A 14039-nucleotide genomic window follows, 5' to 3' on the forward strand; every position below is an offset into this window, starting at 1 on the left:
TTCTACAAGACGCGAAGAACGTCGGTAGGCGGAGATGTTCGGAGTAGCTTTGAAGCTGAGCCCAGCCTGACGTTGTCGAGGCAAGCCGCGCCAGCACCGCCAGCGTCCCGCCCTCCCGCCTTCTCACGCATGCCGAGCAGACGCCCATGGCGTTTGAACTCTCCTGCGGCGTTTGCGCTCATTTGTTATCTCCTCTTCTTCTCCGAGGTCGGCTCGACATTCACCATCGCACCACCCAACTGAAGAAGGCCTTGAAGAGCTGATGCACCCCGAATGTTGGCATATGGCGCCTGGCACCTGCCAAGTCCGATGCCGAAGCCTGTAGACGGCGGAAGTGGTGGTCGCTCGAGGGGAGCGAACATGGCGGGGATTAGCTCGGATGGTGATTGTGTTTAACCACTGCCTGACGCCACCAGGAGCGGCGGGGACAATGCACGGCGGGGTGCCAGCTGTCCGCGGAGGGGATTGGACGAGTGGGCTTCTGGCGACGAGGCGTGATTGTGAAACGCGGACGGGCGTGGGGACGGGGAAGAGGGTCCCGCACTGCCCACTGCTGCCTGACATCTCATCTTCTCCTCATTCCCGCCGTGCCTGGAATCCAGCTCTGCAAGTGCTCCACAGCCGCGGACTGGCCACGCTAGGAAGATGAGCACGCTCGGCGGCTCCCCCGCTCGTACTCAAGCGCAGCGGTGGCCGGGACGCACGGCGGACGAGCAGAGGACGTTCGCGCTTCCTCGCCCGGGCCTCTCGCGCGGTCAGGAACCTTCGCACTCCGCCGTGAACTCTCCCGTCCCTCGGCCGCGCTGAGCCCCATCGAGCGTTCGCAGGACCCCGAGCATCCCCACAAGCCTCCCGCTCGCGGCAGCCAGCCCCCAGGCGAGCGGGCGACGCACATATCCACACCCTCCGACGTCATCGACCACGAACGGGCCCACGCTCTTGTCTTGCCCAGCGCTCGTCCTCGGGCGCACTCTCCGCTCGCCTTCCCCGTCCAACTCCTCCGCGCCTCTCGTAAATGAACCCCCAGCGTCCCGAGGCCCGAGGCCTGACGCGCGCCCACGGTCCTCAATGCACTCCGTCCTGCCCACCCGGACAGTGACACGGTCTCCGGCAGATGGCATGGTTGTCGCCTCTCTTGACATACCGACAGCCATCTCCCCGTCGCCCGACTGGTGGCATGCAGTGTTACGCTACGGCCCCAAATGTGTGGCGACATTCCTAACCCGCCCTCTTGTCCAGGAGCCATTCACGTGAATCGGCCACTACGCTCCCGGTCCGTCGTGCTGAAACCCAAGGACCTCTGCAGAACATGCCCCGATCCAGCCCGGCTCGGGTCGTCCCAGCCCGAACGCGGCACCCCTACATCCCGCCTCGGACGCAGGTGCACTGACGACCGTTGACGTCCACATGAACCCGACCGAGTCCGCACACTGCCACCTCGACGGCCTCAACGGTAGGCGTGGAGGCATCTCGCGGCCCACAATTCACATGCGTACACGTCCACAACTCGGCTTCAAATCCGAAGCAGCGGAAGCACGGGTGGTAACCGGTAGCTAACCAACCTGGTGCCTCGTAGCATGTGCTCGCCCACGGAGCCCGCGTTGTCTCCGTGGCACTCCGAGTGGTGAATGTCGCCAACGGCCCTCCCCAGCAACTCAACGTTTCAACATTAACCGGCGCTCGTCGCAGCGATCATGATCCTTGCCCGTTGGCTGTCCTCACCGAGCGCACACGCACATTGACAGAATAGGCTCGGGCGACATCCGACCTTCTGCATACCCCAGCAATCGCGCATCGTCGTTCGGAGGCAGACCGAAAAGCTTCCGAGGCCGAGCATGTGCTCCGTTTCCGCGCACATATGCCTCGGCGGTTTCGACCGTCGGCGTCCTCTCTTCGCCGCGTCTGAGGATAACGGCATTGCGGTGCGTGCGGCTCTTCTCGTGGTGCAATCGCATGTTTGTCGCTGTGTCGAGTAGAATGCCCAAAATGTGTATCGCAATTTGTTCGACCCGGGCCCACAGAAGGAAGGTGACACGCACGGCCCGCCGCGCCCGACGCCGACACACAGACTGCACACACCAGCACTAGTGCAACCCTGCACCGATGCCCGCATCGCCCTCCCTTTCCAGCTTCGTTTCCGTGTGGTCGGTGCAGCGAATTCAAAGACTCGCCCATGCGCAAGGAGGTTGATAGTGAAGCGCCCACCGGACAACGCCGACGTGCTGCGCGCGCCCCGATCACTGCCGACGGCCGTGTGTGAGTAGCACATATGATCGCCGGGGCCGCGGTCGCGTTGTCGTGATTCTGCGCTCGCCCCGCCAGCCCCGAGCAGGGGTCAAGATCATCCTCGCACTTCGTTTCCGCGACTTGGGGGCATCGGTCGAGTTTAACTTCTGCACGGAGACCTACCCGGCGGGAATAATCGCCCTCGATGTGAGTGCCTCCTGTTGCGTGCTAGTAGCCTCTGGGGCTTTCTACCGCTGCTTTCCGAGACCCCCGCAGAGGTCTCAGGAAGCCCGGCCCAATAGCCACCCGCGTGTTTCGGTCAAGTGTCTCATACGCCGATTAGTAGCTTGCAGGTTTATGGAGGTCATCAGCTCCGGTGGGTCTCGCCCCGCTTATCTTCCCGCGGTCACTAACAGCCCTCGTCCGCATCCTCTGTTCAACCTCGCTCCTCTTATCGAGCGTTGGATTCGGGCGCCGTCCCCCCTCCGCCGAATCCGTCGGTGGCTGACCTTCCCAGTTCCTTTAGACCACGCTAGCACAATATCCCGGGTCACGCACGCTCTAACGACCGAATTCAAAGTCGTAGGCTGTAGCGCGGCCGCCGTCCGTCGATCAACCTGAGTCGTGATACGGCTCGGGCTCGCTCGGCGCCAGTAGGGTGATCGACATCGCTAGCATCACCTTTTAGCAGCCCTCAGCCCGGGACGACGGCATCCTGGGATCGGTCCGCGGAGGAGCAGCAGCAGCGGGGATGCTGTGCCGCCGCTTCTCGTTCTAGCCCATCGGGGCGGTCGAACTTCAAACCTGGAAGCGCGATCGACCCTGGGGCTAAGAGGACAAGTTCAGGCCTCGGGCCTTGGACCCCGGCGGCCCTGGCAATGGCGCGAACTTCCGTTTGGGATCAGTACTCGCTCGTAGTCCGTGGAACGAACCGCGCAGGTCTAAGCCATCTCCATCGCACGTTCGTCACTCGAGAAACCTCGCCGTGGACATACCACGGGATCACGCTCGTCCGCACTCCGACCCAACCTTTCCGACGTCGCCGCGACCCGCCGCGCGGGCCAGTGGCTGCTGGCAGGCTGACAGCGGCCCTCTCCCGGTCCGCACGCGCCCGGTAGGACTTGGCGTCGCTCGCCCCCGCGAGCGGTGCGATATCATGGCACCCACCCCGCGCCAAACCGCGGTGGCGCGCGCAGGTGCGTAGCCTCGTGCGCGCGACAGGCCGCCGTACCGTGTACGTACGTCAGCGCGCGCGCCACCGTGAAAGACGAGCACAGCTAGTGGCAGACCGTACGTACTACGTTCGTGCGTCGCCGTCGACGTCGCTCCCCAGGGCATCGCCCCGTGTACCCCGCGGGCCACGGGCCACGGGCCACAGGCCACCCCGGCCTCGACGCGCACTCCAAACCTTCGCGCCCTCGCTCTCGTGATAAGGGTGTCCTGGGGCCCGCCCCGCGCGCGACGCCTTCCAAACCGAACTCTCCGGCCCACAGCGTCCACCCGTCGCTCGCGGAGAACGAAAGAGCTGTGCGCGCGGCGGCCTTCCCAGCCTTCCTCTTTGTGCTCCCTCCTTCCACCCTCCACCCTCCTCCATGCCTCACTCAGCGCCTCGAGGCTCCCCTGACGGCCTGAAGAGCCACGCACCGTCTTCGCCGTCCCTTGTCTCGCACGCCGCACAGGCCTTGAGGCGTCCGAGCCCGGCGCGGGCGGACGTTGTACTTGGGCTGCTTCCCGGGCGCTGCCGCGGCCGGGAACAATAAACCGTTCGCCGCACCAGCTGCGCCGCTGCGCCGAAAACGGCGGGCTGACCTTTGTGGTTTCCTGAAGGACGCGGGCGGCAGGGGCGCGGGCCCAGCGTTCGACGTCGAACACTGAGTGGACGCGGGGGCCGGGAGAGGGGGCAGAGACGCTGTCGAAGGGGCGCCGCCGCGGCGCACCGTCAAGACCACTGTGCGCAGGAGACGAACGCACGCTTCGCGTTCCGACGTTCTCGAAGCCCGTGCACTGTGCGGAACCACGAAAGGAAGGAAGGAGGAGGAGGCGCGACCCCCGGGCGAACGTCCGCACGTCTGTCTCCGCGTGCGGTGAGTGCGTACGTCATCCGTGCCCGGGCCTTCGTACGTGCGCGCACGCGTTTGCAAAAAGGAAAGAGAAAACCGCCGCACGAAACCACATCGAGCGCACGACGTTATCAAACGGGGCGAGCCGCGACCGTACGTCGAGTCCTTTGTCGCCGCACTGCGGCCCAGGTCGCCGCGAATGCAGTGCAGTGTGGCATCGTAGACGCGGTGCGGGCGCGGGGTGGTCTGCTGACGCGCGAACGCGGCGCACGGCGAGCGGTCCGTGCGCGCGAGGCGGGGCTCCTGGTGGCACGCGCGAAGCGGCCTCATCGAGCGACAGCTCCCCTCGAACCGTGACCGGACGAGAGAGCGACGAGCGTCGCGGTGACTCCGATGGGAGCTCGGCCGGAAGCGAGTCGACCCCACATGCGTCAGTGCGCGTGGTAGCTTCTTGTAGTTCGCCCGGGACCGCGGCGGTCTGTCTGTTTGTCTGTGCGCACCCCTTGTACCGCCGCCGTGCGTTCGTTTGTCCGGGCGCGCGCGCCCAGTGCTGGACGGGAATGGAATGACGTCGGCGGCCCGGACGCCCCGCGCCAATATTGAGTCTGCCCTGCATGTTTTTCCGCCGCGGAACTCACCCACCAGCGGCGCGCGCACGAAGCCCCCCAGGGTGTCCACGTCGCCGCGTTGAGTCGCCGCGAGTAGGGTCCGCGCAATGGAAGATCGCAGGGCGAGCAGCTGCTTAGGTCCGCCTCGAAATCTACGCGTACCCGCACCCGCACCCGCACGCGCGCGGGCCCTGTCGCTGGCGGTGGGCTCGGCTCGGAAGGTGAACCTGGCTGCAGTGCGCCGGGCGCTCGAGCCCGTATGTTTATTCTCAGGAAACCCAGATTGCGCGCCGTGCAACCTTATCTGCCCGCCGAGCGGCTCGGAGCGCGACCTGGCGCCATGCTCCTTGTCTCGACGCGACTCCCCTCCAGAACTCATGCCACTCGGAGGGAAGCCCCCACAACGGGAGCACCCGATACGAACGTGCGGGGCGCGTGCCCCCCGTCCTTGTCTGCGCTCGCCACCGGCACTCTGTTCTCTCTGTCGGTCGCCCTGGGGGAGTGGCCCTTCTAGCCTCGACGGACTCCATCCGGCCGTCCACCGAGCGGACGCCGCGGTCGCGTGCGCGTCCTCTCGTGCATGCATGCCTCGCGCGCGCGCCCCGCGCTTCCCAGGCTAATGAAGCACCCGCTCCCGTGCGCATGTGCTGCCCCACGGAAGGGGGCGCACGACGTCAGCGGGGCCGCTAGGCTCGACGAGGCTGCGGCCGTTGGACGTTTGAACGTTGAGGCCCCGTTCCCGGGCTTTCGGGCGCTCCTTTTGTCTGCACGCTGGGCACTGGCGACGGCGGAAGGTCGACGTGGACGGCGGGCTCGGTTCTCGCGCCCGCCCGCGGACATGAAAGTGTACTGCTAGTCCCGCGTCCGTAGTCGTTCCACCGTCCCACCTTTCCATCGCGCCCGCCCTCCGCCGTGCGTGTGGGCCGTCGAACCCAAGGCTGGTGCGGTGCCTCCCGCCGCGCCCCCCGCAGCCATTCTCTTCTCGTGTAAGCAAGAGGGGTAAGGGTGCCACTCCGACGAGCCCATCCGTGTACGTGCCTCACGTATGCGGCGCGAAGCGCAGGGGCCCGCGCGGTGCGTTGTAGACTGGCGCAGTCTCGTTCCCGTATCGGCCAAGGCCTATGCCACTCGATTGTATGCACCCACTCTTCCACGCCCACAGTACGCTCTGTGGAATCCGAGCCCGTCCTCCGTCCGTGCCAGCGCTGGCGGACCGGAGATTGAGTGGGCGAACGGCGACGGCCCCGGGCCGGCGCCCCCGTAAGCACGAGCACGAACGAACCCTTTCGTCTTGACTCTTTCCCTCACCCAGCTCTGCGGCGCGTGCGCCGGCGCACGGGAGCCTCCGCGACGCTCCCCTTTCCCTGAGGTTCAGCGCAGTGGCCTTCGCAGATCCCCTGGCACCGCTCCGAATCGCAGGGAAGCCTGCTTTCCCCCTCCGCTCTCTCCCTGAGCCCCTGCGACCTCCCGCCCTCCCCGCGCGAGCTTCCGCTTCTACTTCCTCCGCCCCCGTCGCAATCACGGGACGCCCACCGGCCGGTCGGACTCGACGGGCCCTCGCGTACGCAGGGTGCGCCAGCCTCCAGGCCACTTGGGCCTCCGCGCCGCCGCCGCCGCTTCTGCAGCGGCGGCGCGTCCGCGGAGGCCGCCGCGAGCGCTGCACATGGCGAGCGCCTTCGCCTTCGCGCCGTTCCTTCCTTTTTTTCTTCTCTTTTCTTCTCTTTTCCCTCTCGCCTGTGCGCGGCCCCGCGGCCCTGGCGGCGGCGACGATGCCGCGCCAGAAGCCCCCAGGGAGGCGGGCGCGCCGGGGCTAGTCGTTTCCAGACGGGCGTTGGGTTGCGGCGACGGCGGCAGGGGCGCACGCGACCGACGTCAGAGCGAGAGAAAGCGGCCGCCCGAACCGGAAGCTGGCCTGGCGAGCGCCGAGAACGCCAAAAAGCGTGAGTGCGCTCGGGCGCTTTGCAAGGTGCCCCTCCGCAACTTGTGCGACCCGCGCGACGCGTTCGGGGGCCTTCGACGTTCAACGTCTTGGCGGCTGCGCTCTGGTCCCCACTGGCGCGCTGGCGCACGCGAGGGTGGAGGGGACGGGACCTAGAAGCGAGATCTGCTGGGAGCGCAGGCTGGAATCTCCGTCGGATGCGGAGCGGGGGAGGGGAGGGGGCGCGAAGACGGCCTTGACCGAAGCGGACACTTTAGTTGTGTCCTCGGCGAGGGGCACGGCGGGCGCAGGGCGGGCGCGCAAATATTGCGCGTCATCGCGGCCCCGCGGCCCCAGCTGGCCAAGCCAGCCGCTGTCTTCCCCGCACCCCGGCCAAACCGTCGCGCGGTGGCTCGAGAGGGCTGGCCGGCCTGGGGAGGCGAGCGAGGTCCGTGGCGATGCGGGGAAGCGTCGACGAGGGGCTCAGGAGGGCGTCGCTGCTGAGCCTGAAGGGTCTGCGGCGACTCACCGGCGTACGAACCTGCGGGCGCATATGTACACGTAAACCTCCAGGTCGCTCGTCGTCCGCGGGGGGCTCCTTGGCCCCGTATGGCGACATTCTCTGCGTCGTTCACGTTCAACTCTCGACAGCCTCCGGTGTGCAGGGCGTAGGGGTCCCCTCAGAGCCGGACACCTTCCAGGGCCCGGACACGCCCGCGGCACTTGCCTTGCCACGAGCCACCTCTGCAGTCCGACGCAGCGCGGACTCCGGATAATGAACAGCTGGAGCCAAACCTGCGAACGTCAATCACCCTCGTCCTCCACGCGTGCGTGCGCCCCCGCTGGGACCCACCAGGGCGCACCGGCGCGCGCCCACGCACGCACGCCCACCGAAACGCGCCGAGGCCGTCCACGCCTCCAAAGCGACGCGGTGTACACCCCGCACGCGTCGACGTCGCGAACCTCGACGCCCTGGCCGCTCCCGTGCGCAGCGCGTCCGCCCGTGGCACGGGGCTTCTCTCCGAACGTTCGCCCGGGACTAGGTAATCTTCGAGCTTCAGGCTTTTTGCCGTGTCCCGCGCCGTATGTCCGCATGGCTTCGCGCACGAGACCCACGGCGGTCGGTTCCCAGGTCGCCGGGGGGTGGGGACGGCGTCTCGGCGGCTGCCCCCTGCAGCAGCCTGCAGCACTTCCCGCGTCCGTGGACCGTTCTTCCCCCCGACCGAATATTGCTGCGGGTGAGAGAACTGGCACGGGGCCCGTGCTGTTGCCGCGTGCGGGGACGTCCAAGAACGCGGTCACGCCCATGGGCGCGGGGGTGGCCGCGTCGAGGCAGCCGCGAGTCTCGTTCGCCGGGTCGTCGGAGGTGGGGTGCTTCGGGCGTGCTGCGAACGGCGGGTCGTGGACGGCAACTTGTTCGGAGAGCGTGTCCAGGGTCGAGAGGAATGCGCTCCAGGGTGCCCCGGTCCGAGCGGGGGCAAGGTCGTAAGCTTTACCTGTTGCGCGTAGATGCAAAGACCACAAAGACAACGTGTTGGCCGTGGGTCTCGCGAAAGGGCCTCGTTGCCGCAAATCGACCCAGGCGGACTGGCGCGTCGACGGCGCGTGGATTGAGGAAGAAAGCAGGGGCAGAGGCGCGCGTCTCGGTTGCGTCATCCGCGTGTACCGCCACCGCCCGAGCCCGCCTGCTGCCGTGACGCAGAGTCGGCTGCAACCACCACACGCGACGCGGGAGAGCTCTCGCCCTTTGCTCACCTGATTCTCCTCCCCCACGACTCGTTCTCGTGTCCGACCGGCGGGGCCCTTGCAGCCGACGCCAGCCCTCCGTCTTGTCTCAGAACGTCGCCCGCCGCCTGAGACTCCGTTGCCTGGGCAAGCTCATCCCCGACGAGTCCAGACACCCGCAGCGGCCCTGCCGTCATCTCGCATGCACGAACGGGGCACCTCCAACCCGTTCGAACGAACCTTCGACCGTCGAACGATCCCGCCCTGCCGCCAGCCTAGCGCAGGTCTCGCCGGCCTCGCGCGCGCGCACGTGGGCGCGGCTGGCCTCAACTAGTGCCTTCACGGGAGCGCGGCTGGGATGCGTCGCGGGTGGGCCTGCAGGCAGGCCCGTGCGAACCGGGCCGACTGCTTACCCGGGGAGGACCCCGGGACCCCGGCACACCCCGCTCGCGTCCCGCCTCTCGCCTTTCACCTCGCGCCTCTCGACGGACGAGGACGCGCGCCGCGGAACGGAGGGAGACAACCTGGGACGAGACGGCGTCGGCTGCCCACCCACGACGCTCCAGAGACTGCTGCTGCCGCACGCCTGCGCGGCCGTCGGAGTCCCCTCCGCACGAGCGGTCCGCGAACGTCCAGAGGGAAACCCCGAACGCAGCCTCGGACTTGCCCAGCTCGTCTCCTGCCGTCCTCGCACACGTACTTACGCCGACGCGCAACGCGTAAGTGCTGGCCGCTGGAGCCTGGCGGACCGCCCGCCTCACGCACACCCGCACACCCGCGCGCCCAGCGCGTCGAGGTCCGGAGTCGACGGCCACGCCGCCTTCCCGCGGCGACGCCGCTTCACGCGGCGGCACGCCCTGGCCCACAGGCCAGCTCCCGCCCCCGCGTCGAGACTCGACGTCGTCCTTCTCCCCGCGCGTTCCCGAACGTTTTAGACTCGCCCCCCCCCCCCCCCCCCCCCCCCCCCCCCCCCCCCCCCCCCCCCGTCCGGCCCTAGCGACTCGACGCCGCGCCCCGAGCGAAGCCCGGCGCGGCGACCAGCCCCCACGGTCTCAGGCCGACGCCCCGCACGCGTACGTACTTATTGCGCGCGGGGGCGGCGTCCGCCCACACGCGAGCGTGCGCGCTGCGCGACCGCGAGCGACCCCGGGCGCGGGCGCGCCTTCCCGAGCCTGAGGCCTGAGGAGCGCGGCCGGCGTGCTTACGCGACGGAGGAGGATCGAATCGCGCCCGCGGTACAAACCCCGACGCGTAGCACGGGCAACCGCAGCCGCCTCGGTGCGCGCGCGCGCGGGCGGTGCTCTCCAGCCCACAGGCCCGTGGGCCCGGGCGCGTCGCACACTCGGGTCTCAGAGTCGCGCCTGCGGGCGGGGGGACTGACTGACTTGCGCAGAGGGAGGCGGGCTGCGGCGATCCACGCAGCGAGCACTGAGCGACCGGGTCGTGCTTGGCGTCGCCGCTGTTTCGGAAGGACGGCCCACTTCGACGGCGGACGGTGGCAGGAGGACGGCAGGATAAGGACGAGGTCACGACACCAGCGTGGATTATCGCGCGAATTAGTGGGCGAATCCGCAGGGTCGCCACGCCGCTACGAAGCTGAGCGCTTCTAGAGTCGAGCACGCACGCACGCACGCACGCGTACGCAGAAAAAAAATCGGGGCGTGGGGCGCGTGGGGGGGAGGGCGCACGCGGAGCTCAGCTGGCCCCGCACTGGTGGTCAGGCGCAAATGGCGCGGAAATGCGTTGATAAATTGGCAATCGCCGCTCTCGCTGCGCCCACCCGCGCGCGCACGTCGTCGTCGCGGTCGCGGCGGCCGCCGTCGAACGTGGGTGCGCGTCTGCACCTGTACGTCCTCTGCGTGCGCGCGCGCGAGTGTTCCCGGTTCCGTGTGCGCGGCGTGCAAATGAGCCCCGTCTGTGAGGGACATAGCGCGGACGGCCCACCCGTCGACGCCCGCCGCCGTCGCCGCGCCGCGTACGCGAGCCTCGAGGACGCGTCGCTCGCGCTCCCGCTCGCGCTCCCCCCCCCGGGTGCAACCACGTGCCGTTCGCCTCAGCACACGGGCCCCGCTCTGGAGCGCACCCCCGCGTGCGCGCCGCGCGCCGTCCGAACGCCGTACTCGAGTCTCGGACACGCCTCTCAAACCTCGCGGCGGCGACAGCGACCATAGGCGGGCGGAAACGGGTCGCGTCTCGCGTCTCACGTCTCGCGCGACGGCGAGCCTCCAGCGTCGCGCGCCGATAACGGACGACGCCCGTGCGCCGTCGGCCGTGACGCGAGCACGAGCACGAGCACGGGCCACGGCGGACGGCGAGCGGGCGGGGCGGGGAGAGGGAGGCACGGGCTCATCCGATCACCCGCGCCAGCCCTGAGCGTGGGGCGCGCGCGCCATGTGGTCCGCGCTCCTCCTCCTCCCGCCCCCCGCGCCTCTGCGGCGGCTGCTGCTGCTGCTGCGTGCAAGAAAGTAGAGCCGGCGCCCGGCGCGCCCAAGGGCCCCCAGTCCCGAGCTCCCGAGCCCCCGAGCTCCGAGCGCGGGGGGCCAACTCCCCCGTCCCCGTCCCCGTCGAACCCGAGCTCCGAGCGCGCCCCGACGCGCGCCGGCACGCAGGCCTGGGCGCGGTCGCGGCGGGGGCGAGCGCGAGCGCGTCGTACGCGCTGTCGAGCACTTCTGTGCACCCGGCGTAGGTGCGTGTGTGCGTGTACGGCGCGGCCCAGGTCTCTTGCGGAGGCATTGCCCACGGACTACGTCAGCTTGCACGGCCTGTGCGGCGCGAGAGCGGTCGTCGTCGTCCTGATCGAGAGGATCGAAGTGGTGCCTCGATCGTGTGGCGGCGCTGTCGTCCCCGGAGACCTGCTTACGACTCCGCGGACATGCTCGTGGCGCAGAGCATGTGCTGCAGGTCATAAGTCCGAGCGGTCGCTGACACACGGGCACACACGAGGTGGGGTTTCGCATTGTGTTTGCGCGTTATACGGCTGCTTCCTATAGGCTACGATTACACGAGGTGGGGGGATATGACGACTGTAGTAGGGACACACAGAGCAATAAATAAATAGTTATCGAGGCGGCGCGCACCCGCGAATCCAAGCGACCGAGCGAAACGAATGTGGGGGGTAGTTGGAGGGTGCTGGGGGGCGCGGGGACGGTGGACGGGACCAATAAGTAACAAAAAATATACGCAGATGGCGGGGGAGGTGCATGTGCGGCGCATTATACCTTCAAGAAGACCAGTGGAGAGTAGTGAACAAATGCAGTGGGGGGGCGGACGACGTGAGCTTGCGGTGATACAGTGGGGGGGAATGCGGGGAGAGTGTGCGACGACAGGGAGGACCAGAGCGCGTGCGGGGGAGAGTGTACACAGGAAGGGTGCGTTTTGTACGCGTCACCGAAGCTGAGGGCAGGCGCCGCGGTCGGGGTGGTATGAGGGGGGAGGTGGTATCGGGAGCGGGATTTTGCGTATGGACATGCGCGCCCGTCCAGCGCGCGGACGCGGGGGAGTGCCACAACGGCCAAGGTATCGGGGAGTCTATGCGGGGGGAGGGGGGCAGCACGGGGCGGGAGGCAGCGCAAGACCTATGCGGCGAGGATGGGCTTGGCCGCGGGCGCTGGCGACGACTGCGCGCTCTTGACGGGCGCCATCTCGCTCATGGGCACCTGCTGCCAGCCCGTGACCTCCGGCCGTGGGCTCTCCACGTTCCGCGCGGGCACGGAGCCTCTGCGTACAAAATAGTCACTTTGCTGGGGCTGCTGCGCGGCCGGCGACGAGGAGTAATAAGGAATGGGCATCGACGCGGCTTTGCGCGGCGTGGGCGGCGTCGGGCCGGAGGACAACGACGCGATGTCGGACAGCGGCGCGTTGGGCAGCCGGATGCCGCCCTCGAAGGGAGCCAAAGGAGGGGATTGCGAGTTGGGGTCACGGGGGATCGGGAACGTGGGGGCTGCGGGCGAGTTGAAGGAGGAGGGCGGGTTCGACGATCCAGAGTACACAGACACTGCCGAGGGCAACGCAGTCAGCGCCCGCTCGCCGGCCCCCGTCGCGCGCGCCTGGACTCACCAGACTCGTCCCAGTCGCTGCTCGCGGAGTGCACGGAGGACGCGGACGACGAGACGGAGGACCGGCGGGGCATGACGTTGTCCATCTCCGACGGCTCCTTCTTGATCGCCTGCGGCGACGCCTTGGCCACCTTCGGCGAGCCCGCGGCACCCTTGGGCTGCTTGCGCGTCTTGCTCCCCGCGCGGAGCTCGTCGAAGCGGAGCGGGCGCGGGCGCAGGTGCGTGCGCTCGTAGAGGCCGCACTTGTTGCAGACGATCTTGCCCGGGTTGAGCGTCGACCGGCGCCAGCTGGGGGCTCGGTTGTGTGGCAGTTGAAGCAGCGGCGGCGGAGGTACTGGGTCTCCTTGGACGCCGCGTCGTCCGTGTGCTGGACCATGAGCCCCGCGTGCGGGGAGAGGCAGGGGAGCTGGGGCATGCCGGCGGACGACGGACGACTCCACGCGTTCTGGGAGGGGACGATGACGGGGGTGTCCTCGGACTTGATGCCGTCGAGCGGGTGGTGGAAGTCGTGGTAGGGCGGGTGCGGGGAGCCGTTCATCGGCACCTGGTGCGCGAAGGGCTCGTCGAGGTGGTGCATGGGCTCGCACATGGGCATGTGGGGGGAGCCGTCGAGGGAGAGCGGCTCGGAGTACATGGTGCTCGGGCGGGAGCCGAAAGAGCTCACCGAGTCGTGGTCGCTGCCCATGTAGGGCGGGGTGCCGTAGGGGACGGGCTCGCCGCGATCGTGGCGGACGTAGGGGAAGGTCGCGCGGCGTGTCATGGCGACGTCGTGCGGGTGGCGCATGGGGTGCATGGAGTGGTGCGGGCCGCCGTTGGACTGGGAGAGGCCGGACCAGTTGCCTCCGTGGAAGCCGGGCTCGGCAGACTGCTGGTGGCGGTGATCGAGGTAGGAGTCGTGGGGGGCAGAGTGCTCGGGGATGTCGTGGTCGAAGAGTTCGGAGAGGAGGGAGCCGCGCGAGCCAGGCGGGGTGGGGAGGTGGTGGGGGTGGGAGCCGGACCAGACGTGGGGCTCCATGGACGGGTACTGGTGGTCGGTGACGAGGACGGGGCCGAGGTCGTCGGGGTGGGAGTCGAAGAGGTTGCGGTGGGCGAAGGCGTGCACGTCGAGGGCCTTGTAGGAGGACGCGACGGGGTGGAAGTGCATGTCGTCGGAGCGGGGGGAGGGGGTGCGGGGGGTGGAGACGTCGGAGTAGGAGGTGTAGTCGAAGGCGAGGGGGTCCATGGGGCGCGTCTGGAAGGGTTCTGGCGGAAGAGGAAGCCGATCCCACGGAAGAGAGGGCTCGAGGGCTGGAAATATGAGGCCTGGCGAGCCGGCGCGCTTGGACGGTTAAGAGAACGGAGTGGGCGGGAGAACCGACTCCCGGGGTCTCACCCAAACCTGTGCGCCTGCTACGAATGGCTTAGCCCCTTCTTCCCACTCCCAGTCCCGAGATACCGGCCCTGCCAC

General features: G+C 68.6%; 1 protein-coding gene across 1 annotated transcript; it reads right to left on the reverse strand.

Moving 5' to 3' along the window:
* Positions 1-12112: 12112 nt before the first annotated feature.
* BXZ73DRAFT_87582 (uncharacterized protein) lies at positions 12113-13736 on the reverse strand (the record flags this gene model as incomplete). The annotated part of the gene is made up of 3 exons (XM_048024634.1): positions 12113-12531; positions 12594-12880; positions 12928-13736. The coding sequence occupies 3 exons, from the start codon at positions 13734-13736 to the stop codon at positions 12113-12115; spliced, it is 1515 nt and encodes a 504-aa protein (XP_047882018.1).
* Between the last annotated feature and the right edge of the window lie 303 nt (positions 13737-14039).

This window comes from Epithele typhae, assembly GCF_022376455.1.
Source record: "Epithele typhae strain CBS 203.58 chromosome Unknown BXZ73scaffold_4, whole genome shotgun sequence".
Lineage (NCBI taxonomy): Eukaryota > Fungi > Basidiomycota > Agaricomycetes > Polyporales > Epitheliaceae > Epithele > Epithele typhae.